At 42.4% G+C, this 22,980-nt stretch overlaps 1 protein-coding gene across 3 annotated transcripts in view; it reads left to right on the top strand.

Moving 5' to 3' along the window:
* Positions 1-1,963: 1,963 nt before the first annotated feature.
* Positions 1,964-22,980, top strand: part of WARS2 (tryptophanyl tRNA synthetase 2, mitochondrial) — an 87,637-nt gene continuing 66,620 nt past the window's right edge. For 2 of the 3 annotated variants that reach the window (XM_008065901.2, XM_021716459.1), the window contains exon 1: positions 1,964-2,060. In XM_008065901.2, the coding sequence (XP_008064092.2) occupies positions 1,971-2,060 (90 nt within the window). In that variant the 5' untranslated portion in view covers positions 1,964-1,970. Of the gene's footprint in view, positions 2,061-2,246; positions 2,263-2,840; positions 2,844-22,980 lie in introns of all 3 variants that reach the window. The other variant, XM_021716458.1, reaches the window with a different exon arrangement.

The following is a 22,980-nucleotide window of genomic DNA, read 5'->3' as shown; positions in this document are numbered from 1 at the left end:
AACAAAGTGGATACACCCTTTGACAGCTTTTGTGCACCACAGTCTTATCGCTTGCTTGGTTTTATTTTGAAATCTGGATGGCTCAGGATGTCAGAAATCCAATCTTCTAATTCCTAGAGTCATATAATCTCATTAACAGCATGTCTGTACAAAACTATATTGCAATGCTTTGCTCCATGTTTCATTCTGCAAACTTCACTGGTGGTCTCAAAGACTTCCTTAGTTTCAATAACCATCTGTTTTGTAGTTCAAATCTTTCCTGAGCCCTAGACCCATGTATCTGTCTAATGGGGATCACAGGTGGAAGTACTACAAGCACCTCAAACTTAACAGCCAAAACCAAACGGTTTTGTTGAAGAACAAATTGTGATTTGCTTAGGTTTTTTTCCTTCTTCCCTTCCTTGCTCACTTCTGAAGTACACCAACTATGGTTAAACTTCACCAGTACTTTGCATATACTTTTAACTTATTATGTTTTGTCTTACTCTGCTAGATTTCACCTCCTTTTGTTGAGAGACAGAGAGAGACAGACAGACACACACACACACACACACACACACACACACACACGCCATACAGCTTAGGGCCTCTTGGGAGAAAGCCCACGCACTTGCCTTTGACAAACTTTATACACTTTTACAATAATTATTAAGCTAACCATACACTAAGAGTGGTGAGCTACAGTTATCTGGTCACTAGTGTTGATTACTATCAATCAACTTCCTAAGGTCACAAAGACCTTCTAATTAATTAAAGCTATTGCTTAACTAGAGTTGGGCTTTTCTTAAAACATCATGTCTGTGTGTGGGGTCATTTCCTATTGTTTCTATGACTAGGTGCTGCCTTAGTAAATCCACATTCCAGCCCACAGGCTGATCAGGCCTGGCCTGGTCAGTCAGGGGAAGGTCGTGAACCGATAAAAAAGATGTCTGAACGCTTCCCTGTTCTAAAACCGCTTGCAAGAAATGAATACAACAAAATACAAAAGGGCACCCTCACGAATCTCTCACGGTGATATACACATTATCTATTTTTGGGGCCGGAGTCTCACTCCATCGCCCAGGCCGGAGGGCGGCGGCGCGCTCACGGCCATCCCGGCCTCGACCTGCCCGGCTCCGGCCATCCTTCCGCCTCAGCCTTCCAAGGAGCCAGAACTACAGGCGCGCGCCACCACGCCCGGCTGATTTTTTGTAGAGACGAGGTCTCGCCATGCTGCCCGGGCGGGTCTCGAGCCCGCGGGCCCAGGCGGTCCTCTCGCCTCGGCCTCCCAAAGTGCTGGGACGACAGGCCTGAGCCACCGCGCCCGGCCGACGGCGATATTTTCAACGAAAGATTCTTAATCTGGCTGGAAGAAGCAGGAGAACTGTATTAGCCCTTCTCCCAATTCAACCGCAAACCAAACCCTTTCTTCACTTTCCTGGGCCAGGTGCGCGCACCGCCATTCCGACCACCTCTCCTCTCCAAACTTGGTGCTTCCTACTCTGACGTCGACATCAGCGTCCATCATTTACTGATCAGCCACCCGAGGCTGCCCGTCCGGAAGGCAAGCTCCGCCCTTCTTGGTGCTCTCAGAGCCCAGCGCGCGGGAGGCACAAGTACTGGCGGATCCAACGAGCGAACGCGGCCACTTCGGCCTCCGAAGGCGACGTTCTGGCCCCTACGAGAACGGGGAGGCGCCATCCCCGGATAAACGCCTTAAAAGGGACCTCGGATGGCCGGGGTGGGAAAGGCAACCTCCTTGGCTTCCCCGCCAGTCGGGACTGCCCCCCAGGAGACCCTCCCTCAAGGAGGCCTTCGCAAAGCGAGGGGCCCCGGCCTCCAACCCCGCCCCAAGAACCCGCTTCGCGGGCCGCCGCTCGGCGAGCAGCCCCGAGGCCCGGGCATGCGCAGTCAGCCAAAGGGGCTGCGGGGCTGGGATTGGCTGTCCGAGCAGACGTCATCCCAGCGTCCCTCCGCGCGCCCTTCTCAAGATGGCGCTGCGCTCAGTGCGGAAGGCGCGTGGGTGCTGGAGCTCCATCCGGGCACTTCATAAAGGACCTGGAGCTGTTCCTGCTGCCCAGGTAACCGAGGCCTACCCTTTTCCCGCCGGCTTCCCCTCCCGCGAGGTCCTTCTACCCCCCATCCCTCCCTCCGTTTATGTCCTTGGGAGCGTCTGGAAACTTCCCTCGCCCAAAGGCGACTCGCCCACGACCGCGCCCCGTGGCGGCGCGGGAAGGCTACGTGATGACGTACCCCCCCCCGCCGAGAGGAGCGCGCCGCGCGGTGGAACGCCGCGGCCGCCGCCTCGGGCCCTGGAGGTGCGGCGCCGTCCCCGTTGCCGGGCAACGCGAGAAGCCGGCCCCTGGCGTGACGTGTGCAGAGGCGCGGCCGTGCCGGAACTGCCGTCCTCCTCCTCGTTTCGGCCCTGTCTTTGCCCTTCTTTCCCGAACGGCGAGCCAGGGGCCTGCGGGGAAATCGGAAGAGATGGCTTGTCAGGGACCGGGCGTCTGAGGGGCGCCGCGCCGCGGCGTCCTCCCTGTGGCGGCCGCCGCTTGAGCCAGGGCCAGCGCAGCCGCCGCCCGAGCTCCTCCCCCGGCGCGCTGGTCTCCAGCAGGCTCTGCGCGAGCAGGACGGCAGGCCGGGGAGGTCCTGCGGCGACCATTGACCTTGTCGTGTTGGTCCGTGCCGTAGCCTTCGGCTCCTCGCTCTTTGGAGTGCCCCCCCCGGCGCCAAAAGGGGTCGGGCGCGTGCGCGCCCCTTATGCAGACGTGGGCCAAACGTCCTGCGAATGCAGCCTCGCTGGGGACCCTGGGACGGGCGTTCCCTGCGGCTGTGTCCTCTGGTGACGCTGGAGAGAGGAGTCTGTGACCATGAGGTGCTTCTGTGGCACCTCTGCATGTTCATGGCGATCTGCGTGGTGGGTTGGGAAGAGTACTAGAAAGTTAGGAAGCCAGAGGTCAAGGGCTTTGCTGCGATTTGCTCGTGTCACAGTGTCGTGTCACAGTGTCTCCAGGCTTCTTTTCTGGAGCCGTTTGGGTGGAGGAAGGGCGGGGCTGACCGGCGTGTTCTGTCGAGCTTTGTAAAACCCACGGTTATGGGTCCCAAGCAAAGCCACTGAGTGTAATGATGAAAACCGAGATTTAAGTTCAACTTATCTTTCTAACCATCTCATATATTTTCTGAAGTTTCACCTTCTTCCTTGATATGAGCCTCACAAGATTCTTGTAAGAATAAAGGACACAATGTATCCGAAACTCTTTATCAACCTACAGCTGTTCAAAGGTTATTTTAAATTTCAACAGCAATGGTAGGTAAGAATTGCCTCAAAATTAGGTAAACCCATCAAATATTCCTCTCCTTGAAGTTTGAGGGCATGATTATGCAGAACAAGAATTAGTTGATATTTATAGTTAACAGCATGTTAAACTTGCTGTGTTACTAAAGTAACTAAGCCTTAGACCCAAACTTTCCCTCATTCCAAACTAAAAGAATTGAGCATGTCATGAGACTAGAGAATCAAAGAAAAAAGAAAACCAAACTAGAGCCCACCAATGGCCACCTAAGGAAGTTTAGGACACTAAATCATTATAAATGCTAAAAAAAAAATTTTTTTTTCTTAAACCTCTGCTATTGTTTCGGTAGCATTTATGAATAGGGTTATTAAAATTGTTAATCTAGATTGTTTCAAGATGTTTGAAGTTCCAGAACAGATTAATGTTTCCAAACCTTAAATTTAGCATTGTGTAGAATAAGAACTAAATGTGAGAGTATTTTAAAAGTATAACTTTATGTATAATTTTAGTTATTAAAAAATTGTGGTTTGAAAGACTAATGAGGTATTTTGAATGAGAAAATTGTATTCATAGTGTGATTACAATGTTTATATATAAATATTTATATAAATATATACACAGGAAAAAAGGCTGGAAGGAAACAACCAATTTTGAACTTTGTTTTGCTTTGATTCTCCTAAATAGTGGTTAAAAGTGATTTAAGTTTTCTTTAAGCATTCCATGTTTTTCACATATTTTAAATTGAAGATATATCACTTTTACAACTGGAAAAAAGTTTTACAATCATAAATCTTCATACAAATCTGTAGTCATTAATACCATTTGTGATATTTTAGGTTTCTGAGAGAGATACTTGTCCCACAGTGCTGTTATTAAAATGGCCTTAGAAAAGGACTACTAAAAATTTATGGCCACTTTTTCTATATGTATCTTCTTTTTTTCTTGAAAAGCCTCCTTTGAAGTCAAAGGGATTTTGTGAACAGATGCAGAAATATGTGAAGGAAGAATTGGATTCTTAAACCAGATGCATTAGACACTTTTATGATATCTCATAACCTTTGTAGGAAACAAAAATTATTTTGCAAGAATATAGTGTAATAGAAAAAAAGTATATTATGTGAATGGTTCCATCAAAAACTAAGAAATAGCCAGGTTACTCTTGTTAGTTTTGGTTGTGCACTTACTCCCCGAGGTGAGAATCAAAAGTGGATAAGCCTTGTGGTGCTTTGTTAGAACGAAATAGACTATTGTGATTCCTAAGTTGCTTTATTTATTTATTTACTTTAACAAAATCTTGAGTAAGATGCTTGGCATTGGGGATTTTTAGTTATCTCAGATGTAGGCTTTTGCCTCTCCAGGCTAGATATAAACTCAAGTTCAAAAAAAAAAAAAAAAGGGGGGGGGGGGGAATCAGGAATAACAGCATATCACTCCATACTCATTATGTGATGTCTACAATTTATATGAAAACAGTTTATTTTGCCAGGTGTTGCCTGACAGAAAACTGTTGAAATCTGACTAGATGAGAGCAGTCACAGAGTTAGAAGAGTGAAGATCTGACGTGTTATGTGTAAATGCTGATGGTATTAGGTAAATTTAAGCCTGTCATCATTGGCCAAACACAGAGTCCATAGTTCTTTAGGCACTAACTCATGATTGTATTGTGCCAACAGTGAAATATTTGTAATCATTCCGTTGAAGTATAAAGTGTTCACATTTTATTGCAGTTGAACAATGTGCTTCATTATTAGTGGTTCCCAGCCAGGATTGGCCAGTATTAACATAATGTTTCTGTTGTTAACAGTCTCTAAGTAGAGTCATTAAATGAAAGAATAATGCCTGCAAAAAAAAATAGGTGTGATTTAAAATTTTTGATTTTGTATGTAGTTCTCACAACAAGCCTTTTAAAATAATTTTTTAAATTTTAAAATAATTTTAGATGTACACATTCGCAAAATTAGTACAGAGTATTTCTGTATACCCTTCACCAAGCTTTTTCTTGAATAATCATCATAGTTATCAAATCCAGGAAATTGACTGTAGACCTAATTCAAATTTTGCCAGTTTTTTCATTAGCCCTTTTCCCAGTCCAGTGTCAAATCCAGGATCTGCATTCACCTGGCGTGTCTCCTCTTACCTATGACACTTCCTTCGTCTTTCATAACCGTGACACTTTTGAAGCATGCTGACCACTTATTTTGTATGCGGGCTCTCAGTTTAGACTTGTCTGATGTTTTCTCATGATTAGACTGAGGGTGTGGGTTTGGCAAGAATTCCACAGAAGCGATTTTCATAACCAGGCTTTATGGCAGGTTTGAGTGCCTATTTCAAGCCTGAAGAAATGGCTCCAGTTAAATAACTTGCCCAATGTCACACAGTTAAATAATGGTAGAATTAGTATAGCAAAATTTACTGTAGGCATTTCATTCCATATTTTGCAATAATTTGTTATTGTAGGTTTCTGTAATCTTAATGACATTAAATTTGGGTAGTGTTCCCAGTGACATTTCCCTTGGCTTTTCTCTGCCATGTATTGTCTGTGCAACAGGAGCTAATGGAAAGTGTTCAGGAGCTGCTATAGCCATCTGGGGATTTTGCTAGCTGATGATTGTGCCTGTTTGATCATTCTATTTCTTATTTCTGTGCTTTTCTTAAATGGCAAATAAGGGTGTTGCATGGTTTGAGATTTAATCTCAGTCAATTGGTGAGTCTATTTAAAATGCTCTTTAGATTGGTTGCTTTTGTGAACTAACTAAATGATAATAGTTATTTTCATTTCTTTCTTTCTTTCTTTTGAGGTAGGGTCTTACTCTGCCACCCAGGTTAGAGGACAGTGGAGTGATCCTGGCTCACTGCAGCCTCAACTTCTTGGCCTCAAGTGATCCTCCCATCTCAGCCTCCTGAGGAGCTGGGACTCCAGGCATGTACCACACACCCTGCTAAATTTAAAATACTCCTTTGCGGAGGTGAGGTCTCACTGTGTTGCTTGGGCTGGTCTCAAACTCCTGGGTCCAAGTGATCTTCCTGCCTCAGGCTCCCAAAGGGCTGGGATCGCAGTTGTGGGCCACCCCCAGCCACACATGCTACTGTTTCGATTATTGGAAAAGTATCTTTGAGCAGCTAATGGAAACCACTGGTAGTGAAGGAATAGTAGACTGATGCTGAGGATCAGGATCGATGCTGGTAACTAGGGTGTCAGCCACAGGCAGGAGACGCAGAAAAGAGTGAAGCTGCTGACCCCCAAGTTCTTTCTCAGTGTGGCTTTTGCATGACTGCGCGTTAAAGACAAGCTGCCCGTCGAAGCTTGTACTGTGTGTGTGTGTGTGTGTGTGTGTGTGTGTGTGTGTGTGTAAAATCTATCATCTGTCTGTCCGTCTGTCTCTCTGCCTGCCTGTCTCTTCCTGTCTTTCAGCAAAGGAACTCACTAGCTAGTGCCCACTATGTGCTGAAGCCTCCTGCTGAGTGCTGAACATGCTGTGTCTTGTTGACTTCATACATCGATCTTGGGGATATTGTTCTACCTGTTTTATAAAAGAGGAAACTAGTACTCAGAGAGATTAGTTAATCTTCCCAAGTCACAGAGCTATTAAATAACATTGACAGGGCTCAAATCTATTCTTGCCTCTGCTATTTCCCCTTGAACAGTAGAAGTCTCTTATTGAATGAAATCTTACATGAATTTCTGTTAGAGAAAACAGATAAAAGCAGAGTGGTTCTGATTTAAGAAGCAAATCTATTCTTTGGTGTCCCCCCCACTACCCCCAACCCCATACACAGAATCTAGGAGCCTCTTAGATGGTGCTACCTAAGTTTGGATTTCTTGAGATGTAGTTTGAAAAATACTGGGACTTCCTTAAATATCCAAGTGAGTTTGTTGACCAGGACCACGTGTGATGGGTGGATTATTTTTAATGAGCTACACTGTCAGTGAGTGACTTGAACATAGGTACTTTGATATGTATGTGTTTCATAACTAAAATACAATATTCTGTCTTAACCTGCGTGAGTGAGTACATGAGATCACAGCAAGCAACTTAGTTCCTTCCCTTCCTCCCTTTCTCCCTCCCGTCTCTCCCTCCCTCTCCCCTTCCCCTCTTTCTTCCTTTTTTTTTTCACAGCTCACTTCGGCATAATATGCTGCTCTTTGTGCACAAAGGCAACCCTACAGATCCACTCTTGTCACTGTTGTAACTAACTTGAACTCTGGCCTCCTCCTTACAAAGAACGCTTAGTCTAGTTGTGCTCTTAAATCTATTCTGCTTCTACCACTCAGGAGTTTCTTTTCTAAAGAATATAATATGAGTCCTAAGTCTTCTTCCCAGATTTTGGTTGGAGAAATGTACTCATTTAGGGTAGAAGCTGCTCTACCACAGCATAAGACATTAGATGCAGAGATAATTTATAGGCACAGAGATGGTACATTGATTCCAGCTTGATTTAATTTAACTCTGCTCAGACATTTATAATTTTCTTGCTGTCTCTTTTCTTAGCAATACCCTCTCTTTTTTCCCTAGCTGGAAGCTTCACCGTTTTTCTTAACTTCCCTGCTTATTGTAACGTTTGGCGATACCGAAAGAGGCATAGGACAAAGGCCGGTATAAACCAAGCGTTTATTGGGGGAGAAACTCCCGGGCAAGGTCCAGTGGTCCAGAAAGATGGGCCAGGGGAGTCGCGCCCAAGGAGGGCCGGACTTGGGTTTTTAAGGGGCTGCATTCGGGAGGGTGTTGGGGGCGGTGGTGAAGCGGGGAGACAAAGCGTCGCATCTGGTGTGGGCTGGAACATTTCTGTCTGGCCCTTCTCGGCAGCTGCCGGCAGGTTTCAGGAAGCTTGTATGTGGTTTGTGGGTTTGGGGTGGAGGGGTGCATAGGGGATCGGTGGGTGGAGGGGCAGATGGGGGAAGGTGACGGCTGCTTTTCCCTGGGCCTAACACTTATGGAGTGAAACAAGGTTGTATAGGTCTTCACACTGCCAATCACTTGAGTTCTGTTAACTCTAATCATTAACCAACATTCATCTAGAGCTCTCTATTTTCTTGAGCTATCTCTCCATTTCCAAACTGAACTTACTTCTGGATGGCTAAGGAACTGCTTTTTTGCCCTTTTGCCTCCTGAAAAGCAGAGCCAAGCCAACCTGATTTCTGACCCATGGATGTTCTCACAACTTCCACTTCTACATTCCTTACTTTCTGTGCCTGGACACCAGCTGGTATGCAGGAAGGTCAGTTTCCCCTTCACATTCCTATCCTCAAGCTCTGACTGTGATCCCTTAGGGTGTCAGGCAACTCCCCTGAGGCTGGAACCCTGAATGACCTCGGTTTGGTTGCATCATGTCCTGTTTTCTTGGGAAGACAGTTGCTGATTTTTCAGTAAGGTAGTCGAAAGTATAAAATGAAGTACTATCTCACATTGTGAAACATTTTTAAGTGGAATCTCTTCTCTTCAGTAATAATCTGCTATTCTAATACAGCACACTGTGGTTCCCAAAATGCTTCTCGTGGTCTCATTTAGTCTTGAGCGCAGCATGCGAAGTTTCACCATGTAGCATCAAAATTTTAACTTGCTGCTGAAGCTTTCGTTGTGCCTGCTTGAAGCCAGTTTTGATGATGATGGTCGAAAGCCATTATGGATCTTTGGTCGAGTGTTAGTTTTGTGGGTAGTACCCTATTCGCACTAAACGTTTGATTCATTTTGGACCCTGGTCTGACGGGACTGTGATGATTTCAGGAACTACTAAACATCACGAAAATGGGAGGGTGCCAATCATTCATTCATTCATTCAGCAGACCGAATTTATTGGATGCTTATTATGTCCGAAGCATGGTTTTAAGTATTTGACGTGCATTCGCTCATTTAATTCTTCTAACTCAATGAGGGAGGTGCTGTTAGTCCCATTATATAGATGTCGATGCTGGTAGGTTAAATAACCCTCCCAAAGTCACATAGCTATGAAGTGTCAGAACCAACATGGAAACCCAAGTAGCCTTATTCCAAACCCTGTGCAATAACTATAATAAAATGATAGTAAATCAGGAAACAAATTACGCATGTTAATTTGATGAAAACTGCCTTGTAACTTTTAAATCTGTTCCGTGAAAACCACTTGTATATCTTGCCATGGTGGCATGCAGAGTAGAAATTATAAATCATTCTTTGTTGTTGCTGTTCTTCCAGTCTTGTTTGGCTCGGTGAATTGTGAGAAGGAGCAAAGCTGTCTTGTAAATTTATCTCTGTGTCTCCATTTGGCTACTGCCACTGGGATTACCTTGTGTAAAATAAGGGCTTTTAACACGTGAGTCCCAAGGTGCATGTAGGAAGTTCTGTTTATACACAGTCTATAGCTAAAAGGTCAACCCACATGGAGTCCTGCAGGCAGAGGAGAGGTGGTGAGAGCTAAAACTGATGGATGACCAAGGGTCCACTATCTAGGGTCTAGTTGGGATTTATGGCTAGAACACTTTCTTCAAGAATTAGCAGCAGTACAAAGTAGGAAGGTGGAAGAAATGAAAGTAGTTAGTGTTGTAAGCCATTTCTGCAAGGGATAAAAAAGAATTTTGTCCTAAAGGATGGTCCTTTGAAAGAGTTCTTAAAGAAGTCTGTAATTCACTAATTATAGAGTATTGAGATAAATTATGACCAATTAGCATATTAATTAAGATGCTGATGAGGCTTTAAAATTAATGTCATTGAACAGAGCGGATTTTATATACCAAAGGGCTTCTCATGAACTTTCCTTTATACTTCTCATGAACAGAGATTTTGCATGGACCATTCTACTTTATATTCATTCAGGCCCGCTCTTTACTCACTGTGTCATTTTGGACCCCTTTTGTGAAGCGGGAGAGTATAATAGCGAAAGGAAGTGGAACTGTTGACTCAGATCCCTGATTGGATTCCTGTCCTCTCATGGGGAGAATGGTGTAAGCAGCCAGTTCATAAATTTGCTCTTGGGCTGGGGGTCAATATGCAGTACAAAGTGAAGTCTCAAGGGAGATGTTAAGCACCAGACTGTGTAGAACCTTGCCAGTCCTGGGGAGAGAGCCAGGTTGGCCCCGCCATGGATATTAGTTACCTGGCCATCTTGGTTGTGGAGTAAAATGCCTCTCTGCAGGCAACTTCGACTTCTCCAATGGCTGGCAACTTTCCAGCTACCCCCATGCCACCAAGCTGTGAAACATCTAGTCTCAATAAGTTAGAGAAGCAAGTTTGTAGAAGATAAACATTCACATGAACATTATACTTGTCGTTTTAAAGTTGACTGGCTCTTCATTAAGAGGAAGTGTGGGAGAACAGACCGTGCATGACTGGATCTTAGGCCTGGCCCTACCATATGTTAACTGTGTGATGCTAGGCAAGGTATTTCCCCTTACTAAACCTCAATTTTCTCATCTGCAAAGTGTTAATAAGAACACGTTGAAGGAATTTTATGTGGATTTGAGATCCAGCCATATATATAAAGTCCTAGCTAGGCACAGTGGCATGCTCTTATAATCCTAGCACTTTGGGAGGCCAAGGCAGAAAGATTGCTTGAGTCCAGGAGTTTGAGACCAGCTTAGGCAGCATAGCAAGACCCTGTCTCTATTTTTAAAAAAATTATATATGCGAAGTCCTTTAGCCACTGCATACCACCGGGTGGGTCTTCCATGCCTGAGATGACTATTTCTTCAATAATAAATAGTTCTACTCAGCAACTTGTATCTCATCTACCCTTACCAATCTTGATAGGATTCCTGTCATCTTCATAGTCTTCCCCTCGCTCTACCCCCAGAAAATCAGTTAGACAAGAGTAATCTCCCCAAAGCAGAGCTCCTATTGTGCTGTTCCCTTGCTCAGAAACCTTTGAGGCTTCTCATAAAGTCCAGACTCCTTATTGCCCAACATTCAAGATTTTCCACAGTCTGGATCCAAAAGACGTCTCTAAGCCACTGTTACCTTACCTGGATCCTTTGCACTGACTGACGTCATAAAATTTCCGACTTTGGCTGGGCCCAGTGGTTCAGCCTGTAATCCCAGCACTTTGGGAGACAAAGGCGAGTGGACTGCCTGAGCCCATGAGTTCAAGACCACCCCAGGCAACTTGGCGAGACCTCCTCTCTACAATAAATCAAAAAAATTAGCTGGGTGTGGTAGTGTGCACCTGTAGTTCCAGCTACTTGGAAGACTGAGGCGAAAGGATCACTGGAGCCAAGCAGGTTGAGGCTGGGGTGGCCATGAGTGTGCCACTGCACTCTAGCCTGGGCAACAGAGTGAGACTCCAACTCAAAAAAAAAGATAAGCCGGACTTGGTGGCTCAGCCTGTAATCCTACGCCTTTGGGAGGCTGAGGTGAGTGGATTGCCTGAGCCCGTGGATTCGAGACCCGCCTGGGCAGCGAGACTTCATCTCTACAATAAATCAAAAAATCAGCCGGGTGTGGTAGCGCATACCTGTAATTCCGGCTACTCGGAAGGCTGAGGCGGAAGGATCACCGGAGCCCAGCAGGTCGAGGCTGCGGTGGCCGGGAGTGACCACTGCACTCCAGTCTGGACGACAGAGTGAGACTCCAACTCAAAAAAAAAAAAAAAAAAGTCCAAGTTTGCTCAGAGCTGTTCCCTTTACTACTTTATTAGTGCTATTACCTCTTCTTGGAAAAACCTTTCTTCCCATTTTCATCTGTACTGCTTTTTGCGTAACAATCATACCTCAATAAAGTTGTTTAAAACAAACAGTAACAAGGCTCATATATACATTCCAGAAAACTTTATTCTGAAGCTGGAAACGTTCACTCCCATTTTGAAATTGTATAGTGTTTCGTACCTTTATTATGGAAATGAATGCATCTTTCTTTATATTCTGTCTCTGTATAGGTATCTTGCTTTAAGATAAATGGATGAGAATGCTTTTTTCATTTAGACTTTTTTGCGAACACTTTCTTCAGCAGAAACAGCTCAGTGTACTCTGCACCACAGGTGCAGCCATAGACTTCCACTCGGCAGGCAGACCTCACTGGGAAATATGTTCCTGGAAGCCACCACCAACCATGAAAGACAGGAAGATTCTTCCTGTTGAGCGGTGACTATGTTAACTGTATGTGTGAGAAAATGAGTTACTACTTAAAACTTTGGCATAATAACTACCGTCACAGAAGGAGCACAATAAGTATTTGATGAGTGAATGAATTCAGTGAAAAAAAATCAATGAATAACACATGATAAAGTGTAGAGCATTGTCATCAGGCAGCTTGTTGACTTTAAACCCTCCTTTTTTGTGTATTTTTATTTATTTAATTGCAAAAGGTGTTCAATGTTTGGTGCAGTTAATGAGTGACCTCATTATTGCCCAAGCTATTCAGATGAATGATTGGAAGATAATACCAAACTTATTTAAGTGATTTTCCAAGTGGGCTATGGATTTCTCACTTGTTGCTGTGACTGACTTTTATTGCCACTCTAGCCCTAATTTTATTTTTCACAGCTCCTGCTAATTATATACCAAATATTATATCTGTACGTAAAAAAGTATAGGTATACTCAGGATTAAGATGAAACCATTTTATTTTAAGCATAGTTTTGGCTCAAAGGACTGTCTAATTTAATAAATGTGCTACATTTTCTATATAACCAATGTTGTGTGTTTTGTATTATAATCAGGAATATGCTTTCTTCCACTCATGAAGGAAATACAAAGCTCATTTATGACACTGCTTCTTTTTACTCATTTATCCACTGTAAGTCCCACTAAAGCAACCCGTCAAACCATGTCTAGCACCTTTGTTATGTAGTTCTTGTTATGCTCTGCATACATGTAAAAAACAGCTATAGGTCTGTGCTGTTAGATGCTATAGACAGTAAGTCCATTTGTAAGCTTTTAGTCTAATGCATCTTCATTTTTCGTTGCACCATAATAAGAGTGGAGTAATGTGATTCAAGCAGGTTTTATATCATGGCCAAGGTTTTGCAAAGAACTCTTTTTTTTAAAGGTAGCTAGTAGCATTTTAATAGTTGTCAGGAAAGCTTTATTACTATACTTGCTCACCAGTTTGTCAAGTACATGTTTAGTAGCTAAGACAGTAGATCTTCATTGTTCATAGTTTTGGAGGCTGGGAGGTCCAAAACCAAAGTTCTGACACGTTTGTTGTCTGGCCAGGACCTCCTTCCTCCTTCAGATGGATGGATAGATGGATAGACGGCCATCCAGGGTAGACAGCTGTCTGCTTGCTGTAACCTCATGTAGTGGAAGGGGTGAGCGGGCTGTCTGGGGTCTCTTTTATGAGGGTGCTAATCACTTCCCAAAGGCCCCACCTCCTAAGACCATCACCATTGGAAATTAGGTTTCAACATATGAGTTTGAGGCAAACACAAATATTCTCTGTTGTAGTCTATGACTACAGTGGCCAGACGTCTTGTAAAATCCAGGACCAGTTGTACCCATAAATCCTTAAGCTGTCTTAGAAATTCCAATACTTCCATGTGACATCTTTCATGTTGTTTTTCATATTTTAAAAGGAAACAGAAATTCCATAGTAAACTACGTGTTTAGTTTTGATTGGGAACATATTAACATATCGATGATTCAAATAGAGATACAGCCTGTCCTGTAGTCTTATTTTTCTGTCTAACTAGTCAACTTTTGTGTTAGGCTACCATGATACCTTTTTTTTTTTTGAAAGCCCACCTTTAACTGTGTGGATATCGGGTGGGTTAGCCAATTTCCATTCAAACCACAAGTAAGAAGAAATGGGAAACAAGAAGAGCGGGTCTTCAAAAAGAAACAACAAAGCCATGATCACTGATGGGATCACTGTCTGCTGACTGCCACTTAAGTTTGTGTCTTTTACAGAGAGCTCATAAAAAATTAAGCATGTAAAGTGGGGAAAATATATATTCTTAAATTCAAGGTTTATTAAACCTCTCCAGGCTTAAACTCTGGGGCAGAAGCCAGAATTGAGGAGTTCAAAAAGGAGACAGAGATAGGATAATAATCAGAGTATAGATTTATGGATTCCAAGGAGGTAGAAAATTTCGAAGAAGAAATGTGGAGCAAGAGAGTGGTATGGTAAAGTAAAGACTAAAATTTATCCATTAGAATTTATAATTGGCATATCATTAATGACATTAGCTTTAGAAGTGGTATTGGTGCCTAAGGTTAGTTACAGTGAAAGAAGAGGTGAGAAAGTGAAAGTTGCTATTTTGAAGATCCTGATAGAGAAGGACGTATCAGAAAGGGTGAAGGGAACGATACAGAATGGCCCTACCAAGCGAGATTTTTGGAGTTAGGGTCTTTTAAGATGAAAGAAACTTGAATATGATTATAAGAGCTAGTAAAGATAAAGGGGTTGAAGATACAGGCAAGAGATAGAAAGAAGCAGGAAAAAGGTAATCCAGAGCAAATGATTGGACACAGGGACCAGGAGAAAGGTAGAGGTGGGCGTGAGTCTAGATGAACTTTCTGGGGATGGCATGGAAAAACGAGGAATTCCAAAACCTATTCAGCATAGTCCTGGTTAGTGTGTGGCTTCTGACATCAGACTCCTTCTATTCAAATCAAAGTTCTTTCACCTGATAACTAGGTGTTCTTGGGAAAGTTACTGAGCTTCATTTTCTTTATCTGTAAGGTGAAGAAGAACATAGAGTTAAAAGCTTGAGCTCTATGGCCAGACTGACGGTGTTTGGAGCTTGTAAGCTGTGCTATTTACTAGCAGCGTGGCCTTATGAAGTCACTTAACTTTTCTGTGCCTTCATTTCTTCATCTATAAAACAGAGACAATAAGAGAGAGTTGCTGTGAGGATTAAATGAGTTAATATTTGTAAGTATCTAGAACAGTACACGCTGTATTATGTAAGTTTTTCAAAAGGAGTTGATAAGCAGTGTCGAGAGCCTGATTAAAATTGGAAATCATAAATTAGATTTGTGAGAAGATTCTGCATTGTATGGAGATTTTTCCCCCAAAAAACTTCTCAGTGAGTAAGATAGCTAAGTGAGGAATGAACTCTCTATCATTGATCCAGGATTGGAGTTTGCTTGGCAATGGAGACACAATGGGAAGGGTGCTGAGGATGCTTAGGAGGGCTTAATCCAGGTGATTGACCCTGGGGCCAGGTTGGATAGGGGAAGAAGAGAGAACAGGTAGGAACTGCTGCTCCAGCAAAAAGTTGAAAAATCAGAGACTATGGTTTCCAAATGATCTTGAAGAGCAGGCGCAGTGGGAATGAAAGGATGACAGAGTGGAAAGGTAGCAGGTTGCAGACTGAATAGAATATTGACATTCATGATTTCAAAAATGGAGAAATTCTGTATGATGGCCAGGTCCAGGGGTATGACAAGGGGCTAGATGATTGAACTTGAAGAGATCTAATAAATATATTGAATGCTAGTGTTTGGATGGGTAATCTACCTGATACTTGAACTCTCTTGGATAATGGAATTGGAAGTAGAAATAGAGCCGGCTTCCTAATCTTTTAATCATTTTAGAAAGTATTCAGGAGGTGGGACGATAATGACTAAAGGCTGAATAAGTGTAAACATCTACTTTTCTCCCATTTATGTAGTTATGTGGGATTTTTTTGGACTTAGTGTTTCCTGAATGATTAAGAGAACCTGGTCATTGTAGTATTATTTCGATATGTCACTTAATGAATTCTGACCTCATCTCTAGTTCATGGGAGTAATAAAGTTGTGAGTATTTTATATGCATTGATTTATTCAACAGATATATATATATATGTTGAGCACCTACTGTGTGCTAGGTTTTAGAGGTAGAACAGTGAAAAACCCAGACAGAAATCTTGTATTCCAGTGGGAGAGACAGACAATCAACAAGAAACTAAAGTGGATGGTATGTTAGGTGTAGTGACATGGAGAAAAATAAAAGTAGGAACAGAAGATAAGGACTGCCAAAGGGTATTGCAGTTTTCTTTTTGTTTTTTGTTTTTGAGTTGCAGTCTCACTCTGTCGCCCAGACTGGAGTGCAGTGGCTGCTTCTGGTATTGCAGTTTTAAATTGAGTGGTCAGCGAAGGCTCCCAACAATGAAAGACCTGAAGGCTGTAATGCCATGCACAAGGTGAGTACCTGGGGGAAGAGCATGCCAGGAGAGGAGAGAAGAATGGCGAGGCCGTGGTGGAGGGGGCTAACCCGGCATATTAGGAGGCCAGTTTGGATGGAGGAGAGTGAGCATTTTCTGTATTTAACGAATATTGTCAAACACTGTGTGTTGGATGCTTTTCCAAATATCCCACAAATATCACTTCATTTAGTTCTCATAACAATCCTAGAAGACACTATAGTGAGGATCTGTGAAACAAATGTTAAGTAACTTGCCCCAAGAGCAGCAACAGCTAACAAGGGTGTCCACTTTGGGGTGGCTTGCATTTTGCTGCATTATAGAAATAGGACACAAAGTCAGATGACTGATAGCAGGGAGAAAGTGGGGAGTTCAGTTGCATAAAACCTTAGAAATAATTGGAGAGAGACTTTGGCCTTTACTAGGATGGAGTCGGGAAATCATTGGAAGGTTTTGTGTGGAGGAATGACACGTCCTGATGGAAATTTTGAAGCCTCACTCTGGAAGTTTTTTTTTCTGGGTCTGTATTTTTTCTTTTTCTTTTTTTATTATAAAGATGTGGGGTACAATTCAGGGTTAGGTATACAAACATTGATTATGCAGGTACCCTTGTTGATGAGATGTGCTCCTCCCTCCCCTAGCAGTTTCCCTCAATTGCCAATCCCTTTCTGATAGTATTATAATTGCTCAAGGTCTGCTTATGAGTACGAATATATGGTACTCTGTTCTTTGTTTCTGTGATAGATCACTGAGTGTGATCGACTCTAAATCCATCCAAGTTGCTGCGAAGTCCATATGTTTGTCCTTTATGGCTGCATAATATTCTATTGTGTATATGTACCACATTTTTTTTATCCGGTCCAGCTTCGATGGGCAACATGATTGGTTCCATGTTTTTGCTATTGTGAATAGAGCTGCAACAAACACATGTATGCGGGTATCTTTTTTGCAGAATGATTTGAGTTCCTCCAGGTATATTACCAATAGGGGAATTGCTGGGTCATACAGAAGGTCAACTTCTAGTTCTTTCAGAAATTGCCACACTCTCTTCCAAAGAGGGTGCACTAATTTGCATTCCTACCAGCAGTGTAGAAGTGTTCCTATTTCTCTGCATTCTTGCCAGCATCTGTTGTTGTTTGTTTTATTAATGATGGCCATTCTTACAGGGGTTAGGTAGTCTCTCAATTTGGGTTTGATTTGCATTTCTCTGATGATGAGTGAGGCTGAGCACTTTTTCATGTGTCTGTTGGCTGTTCGTATGTCTTCTTTTGAGAAGTGTCTATTCATGTCTTTTGCCCACTTTTTAATGGGGCTGTTTGTTTTTTTCCTTTTGGCGTGTTTGAGTTCCTTGTAGATCCTAGATGTCAGACCTTTGTCAGATATACAGTTAGCAAATATTTTTTTCACATTCTGTCGACTGTCTCTCTGCTTTCTTGATGGTTTCTTTTGCTTTGGCTCTTATGTTAAAAATAGAATATAGAGGAGCAAGAGTAGAAGCAAGGGACCAGTTAGCAGGCTACTACAAGATCTGAGCAAGAGATGATGGTGACTTGGACTCAGATGAGTGGCGAAGATGGTTTCATAAAGAGCAGTCAGATTCTGGATATTTATTTTAAAGGAGGTAGACCAACAAGGTTTTCTAATTAGACATAGGAAGAAGAAAGAAAAGAGTCAACAATGATTCCAAGACTTCTGGCCAGAGTTACTGGAGGAATGAATTTGCTCCATACTGAGATGGTAAAGACTACAATGGGAGCAAGGCTTGGGGGAGAAGATTAAGAGTTGAGGTTTAGACGTGTCGATTTTAGATGCTTTGTAAATGTCTCAGTGGGGAAGTCAGGTAGGCAGTTAGATGTATGAGACCAAAGCTCAGGAGACAGGTGTAGATGGAGATGCACATTTGGGAGTCATCTGCTATAGACTGTTTTTAAAGCCTTGAGATTGGGTGTGATTACTTAGGCAGTTGGTTTAGAAAGAGAAGAGGTTCTGAGTGCTGAAGCCTGTGAATAATCCAACATAGGTTGGAGTGATGAGAAGGACCAGATAAGAAAGTGCTATCCAGACTGGTTTAAGAAAAAGTAGGGAGGAGAAAGAGAGGCAGAAAGCATGCTGAAACTAGGCTACTGTAGAATTAGTGCAAGATACCTGGACGAGGAATCCCTCCTGGTCCTCCTTCCCTGGATGTCTACTGGGAGCTGCAACACCATTGGATCTTGCATCCAAATAAAAACTTTGGTTAACGTTTGATCCAGAGAACAAATTCCGAGTGACCTCAAAAGACTCACCTTCCAAAAGGCTAAACATTCTTCCGTTCTTACACATGATATACCTCAGAGTCCTGATACTACTCGACATTCAACAGTCCAGGCCTACTGCTGTATGTTCATCCATCTACGCTAAGCAGAGCTCACTTGGTCTGATCAAATTAGTTCATGAACCTTACAGGAATCAGATGTAGACCTGGCATCTGCCTACCAAGCTCTGCCCAAAAAAAGGTAGTCAGTGCCTAAAGAAATTCTGCTTTTGGCACCGGAACTGAGACTGTGACAATTCTTTAATAAAGATTTCTGGAGCCAATCAATGACTTTTCCCTGTAACGTACTCTCTTCGGGTAAATGCTAAGATTAATGGATTATGTTTAGACAGGTAAAGTGTTAATAGAATTGCTTCTGTTAGGCTGATTTTTTTTTTCCTGTGCCAAATATACGAAGCATAGTATCCAGACAATAAAAATCGAGTATGTCCCCAGTTAAGCAGAAGCTCATTACATTTGCTTCTTAGTTAATAAAAATATGATAACTTAATACTGCTTAGCATCTTGCCCTTCACTTCTCCTTCATTTCCACCTGCCAGGATCTGACTGTTCATTTCCAGCCATCTGACAGTTCTTAACCCTGTCACCAAAAAGGTGGGAAGGGAAGGAAAGGAGGTGTAAACCCAATCAATCAATGTCACATCTACATGGCAGTGATGGTGAACACTTTGGTGGAAGAAGAGTTTTATACCAACGGATAAAACAAAATTTTTAGACTGTGGGCAGACCTTACTGTCTATATGTTATGCTCTACTTTTTGATATTCTCAGCAGCTTGGCAGATTGTACAGCAACTTATTTAATATTTTTATTTATTTATTCATTCATTTTTGAGTTGGAGTTTCACCCACCGCCCCGGATCTAGTGCCGTGACACACTCACAGCCACCCCAACGTCAACTTGCTCAGCTCCAGGATCCTTCTGCCTCAGCCTTCCAAGTAACTGGAACTGCAGGTGCGCACTACCACGCCTGGCTAATTTTTTATTTACTGTAGAGAAGAGGTCTCGCCAAGTTGCCCGGACTGATCTCGAACCCGTGGGTTCAGGCAATCCACTTGCCTCGGCAATCCACGTGCTGGGATTGCAGGCTGAGCCACCGAGCCCGGCCAGCCTATTTAATATTTTAACTTAATAGCACCACCTATATTTAATCCATATATCATTCCTTAGCACTTTTCAAGTAACATTTTGTATACCATTACTATCATGAAATTATCATTCCATTTGTTTCATGAAAATTGAGCAATTTTGTTCTTTGTTATTTTGATGTTTTCCTTTGTAATGAAATTAGCTGATTCATTCTGTGGAAAAAAAAAAGAAAAAGTAGGAGGTGATGACATCCTGGAAGCCAAATAAGGAAAATGTTTTGTAGATTAATACGTGTGTATGCAAGTGCGTATATGTGTGTGTACATGCACACACACACAAACACACACTTTAGTGCACACTCATACACACACACAGATAGAAGCTCACACCCCATATATCTTATATGAAAATAGGGTAAGGAGTACCAGTGTTGTCTTTACTGATTATGATAGTCTTTACTTACAGACAAGTTTAACTGAGAAGCCAAATTATTAAAGAAGGCGGCTTTATGGGTTTGGACTCAGAGCAGAGGGAGTTTGTAGAATCACCTCATCCAAGTAATCAATCTGTAATAACCCAAAGATCCACTTCCAGGTGGGATGTGCCTGCTCCTTGGGCAACATACTGCTGGCCTGTGTCATAGCACCATCTTCTCTGGATCGTTCTTTAGAACGTAGGCCAACGTTTTCTCAGTAGAGCTTTTTTGAGCTTCTACCACTCAAGCGGGCATATTCTTTCTTTAGATATGTTAATATGTCTAATCTTGTTTCTATTAAGTCTTGTTCTCAAGTTCTTATACTTTTTAGGGAGATCATTATTTCCTTTTACTTAAATGTGGATCTTCTACCTTAAAAAATTGTATAACCTTGTGTACAATTTCACAAGTCCATAAACCTAAGTTAAGAACTCCCCCTTTATGTTGACTTGTCTTTGTTTTATAGAATAACTCAGAAGGTAAACTTATTCCTCTTTTTCAAATATCGGGCCCTCCTCCTCATTGTCAAAGCTGGTCTTATGACCTGCACCATAAGACTTTTATGTGACTAATGAGGTATTTCTGGCACTTCCATAGTAAAACCTTCAAGAAATAAAGTCTGGAGGGTGAGGCAGACCTTTATACCGTATTCCTTCCTGTACAAATGGTTTTATAGTGTTTTCTAGTGTGTGCTTATTCAATAGCACAAATGTGTAAGGCTCTGAGTCAGTCTTTAGTGAGGGTGTGAGATTCTTTCTATAAAGACAATGCTACCTAAACATTTAGGAAGACACATACACACACACACACACACACACACACACACACACACACACACACACATAGGTATGTTTGGTTAAAATTTTGAAGGAAATAGAGGAAGAGTAAAAATATTTGCCTGAAGTGGGAGGAAAAAAAAAACCTTTCCAGAATATTAAGCATTAACACCCATCTGAACTTCACAGAACGTGTCATAAGAGTGTCAGTGATTAGAACTGAACAGATATCTGGCTGTCCTTTTCAAGTAGAAGATCAATTTGAACCAGATTACCACATCCATGGTTTAGTTTTTGAAGAGAGAGAGAGAGAGAGAGAGAGAGAGAGACAGACAGAGAGAAGCCAATTATTTGTCTCTTTGTTCAAAGACCCTTTTTGTATTGTAGATCCCTGAAAAACTGATAGAGAAGCCAGCCTTTCACATCCATTAAGGTTAGTCCTGAAACTGTTGAATTTGATCTCTTCCATTTGCCATCTGGATACAGTAGAGAAAAAGCTATTCTGCACTAGGTTGCTGGACACCATCCAGAAAATAATATGTCAGGGCATCAAAGGCTTGAGGCACTTGGTCCAGTCTGTCTAATGATCACAGGCTGGGTCTGCTTTCCAGTTTTGTGGTATGTTTTATTTTTGCAGTGACAATACATATCTCAGTGAAGTAGATCACAAGGGTTACTGCCAACTTGTCAAAGCTAGGATTCTTCCATCATAAACTTCAAAAAAGGACCATATATTAATTGGGCAAAGCTTGATTTCAAAAATTGAGGAAGCTCCGTCTCCCCCCTCATCCTAATCTATCCCCTTTTTTTTTACAAAGAACACTTAACTGCAAGTAGGATCCTCATCCATAAATTGTTTCACCCCAGTCCCACATTTAAAATCTTGCTAATATTGACCCCATTTAAAATTGTATTAATTATCCTCTTTGTAAGTAGGCCTAGTATCTGGCCAGTTAATGACCATGCTGGCAGCTTTCCAGGAATCTGACAGCTACATCTCATTATTCACACCAACTGGAGCCAATTGAACCTGGGTTTTTTGTTTTTTTTTTATTCTGTTACTTTAAAATGTGGATAGGAACAAAACAAAATGTGGATAGGAAGCAACAGCAGTGGCATGTCCTCTAGTCTCCTGTGAGATTGGGAAGGAGGCTTGCATAATAGGACCTATAATACCAGGGAGCATATGGCTACATTTTAAGGTAGCTGGAAGCCATCTAACTTTAAGTTCTGATAAAGCAGGCTTTGGTTTGGATCTTTGCAGGATATACTTAGGAGTGAATTTGTAGCTTCTGTGGGAGGTAAAATTGTTGGGAATTGACATTTTATCTCTTACATAGGGATGAGATGGCAGGAGGAGTTGCTAAACTCTAATCATGCAAATTACTTTTCTTGTGGGACAAAAATGGTCCTCAAGCTGCACCCTACATACTAGGGCAACTCTTGAATCTCTCAACCTGATTTAGGAAGCTAAGAAGCCCTTGCTGGATTCTGGTCAGGTCATTGAAAGGGTTATTGTATATAGCCATTCTCGGTTTGGTACCTTGTCCAGATTATCCCATGGATCCAATCCTATCTTCTCATCATTCGGGGTCCTTACTCTCAGAATCCTGAAGAGGAAAGGGTCTGATTATCAAGTTATTACTAGAGTCAGACTTCCTGGCCCCATCACCTTCTATCTGAGTTGAGTTGCTTAACCCCTCTGTGCCTTGGTCACCTTATCTGTAAAATACGAATAATAGTAGTGCCTCTGTTATATGTTTGTTGTGATAGTTAAGTAAGGTAAATGGAGAAAACAGCCCGGCATGGCAGAGTGCTCAAGACTGCATATACTTACTGTTGTTGTTGTTCTTATTTGATATACTTTAGAATAAACAGGTTTACATATTTTTTCCTCAACCAAGTATTTAGCTTTTTTTTTGAGTTGGAGTCTCACTCCGTTGCCCAGACTGGAGTGCAATGGCCACTCCCGGCCACCGCAGCCTTGACCTGCTGGGATCCGGCGATCCTTCCGCCTCAG

Source organism: Carlito syrichta, unplaced genomic scaffold (assembly GCF_000164805.1).
Source record: "Carlito syrichta isolate Samal-C Ts95f unplaced genomic scaffold, Tarsius_syrichta-2.0.1 Scaffold308819, whole genome shotgun sequence".
In the NCBI taxonomy this organism is placed as follows: domain Eukaryota; kingdom Metazoa; phylum Chordata; class Mammalia; order Primates; family Tarsiidae; genus Carlito; species Carlito syrichta.
This window is presented reverse-complemented; position numbering and strand designations above follow the sequence as displayed.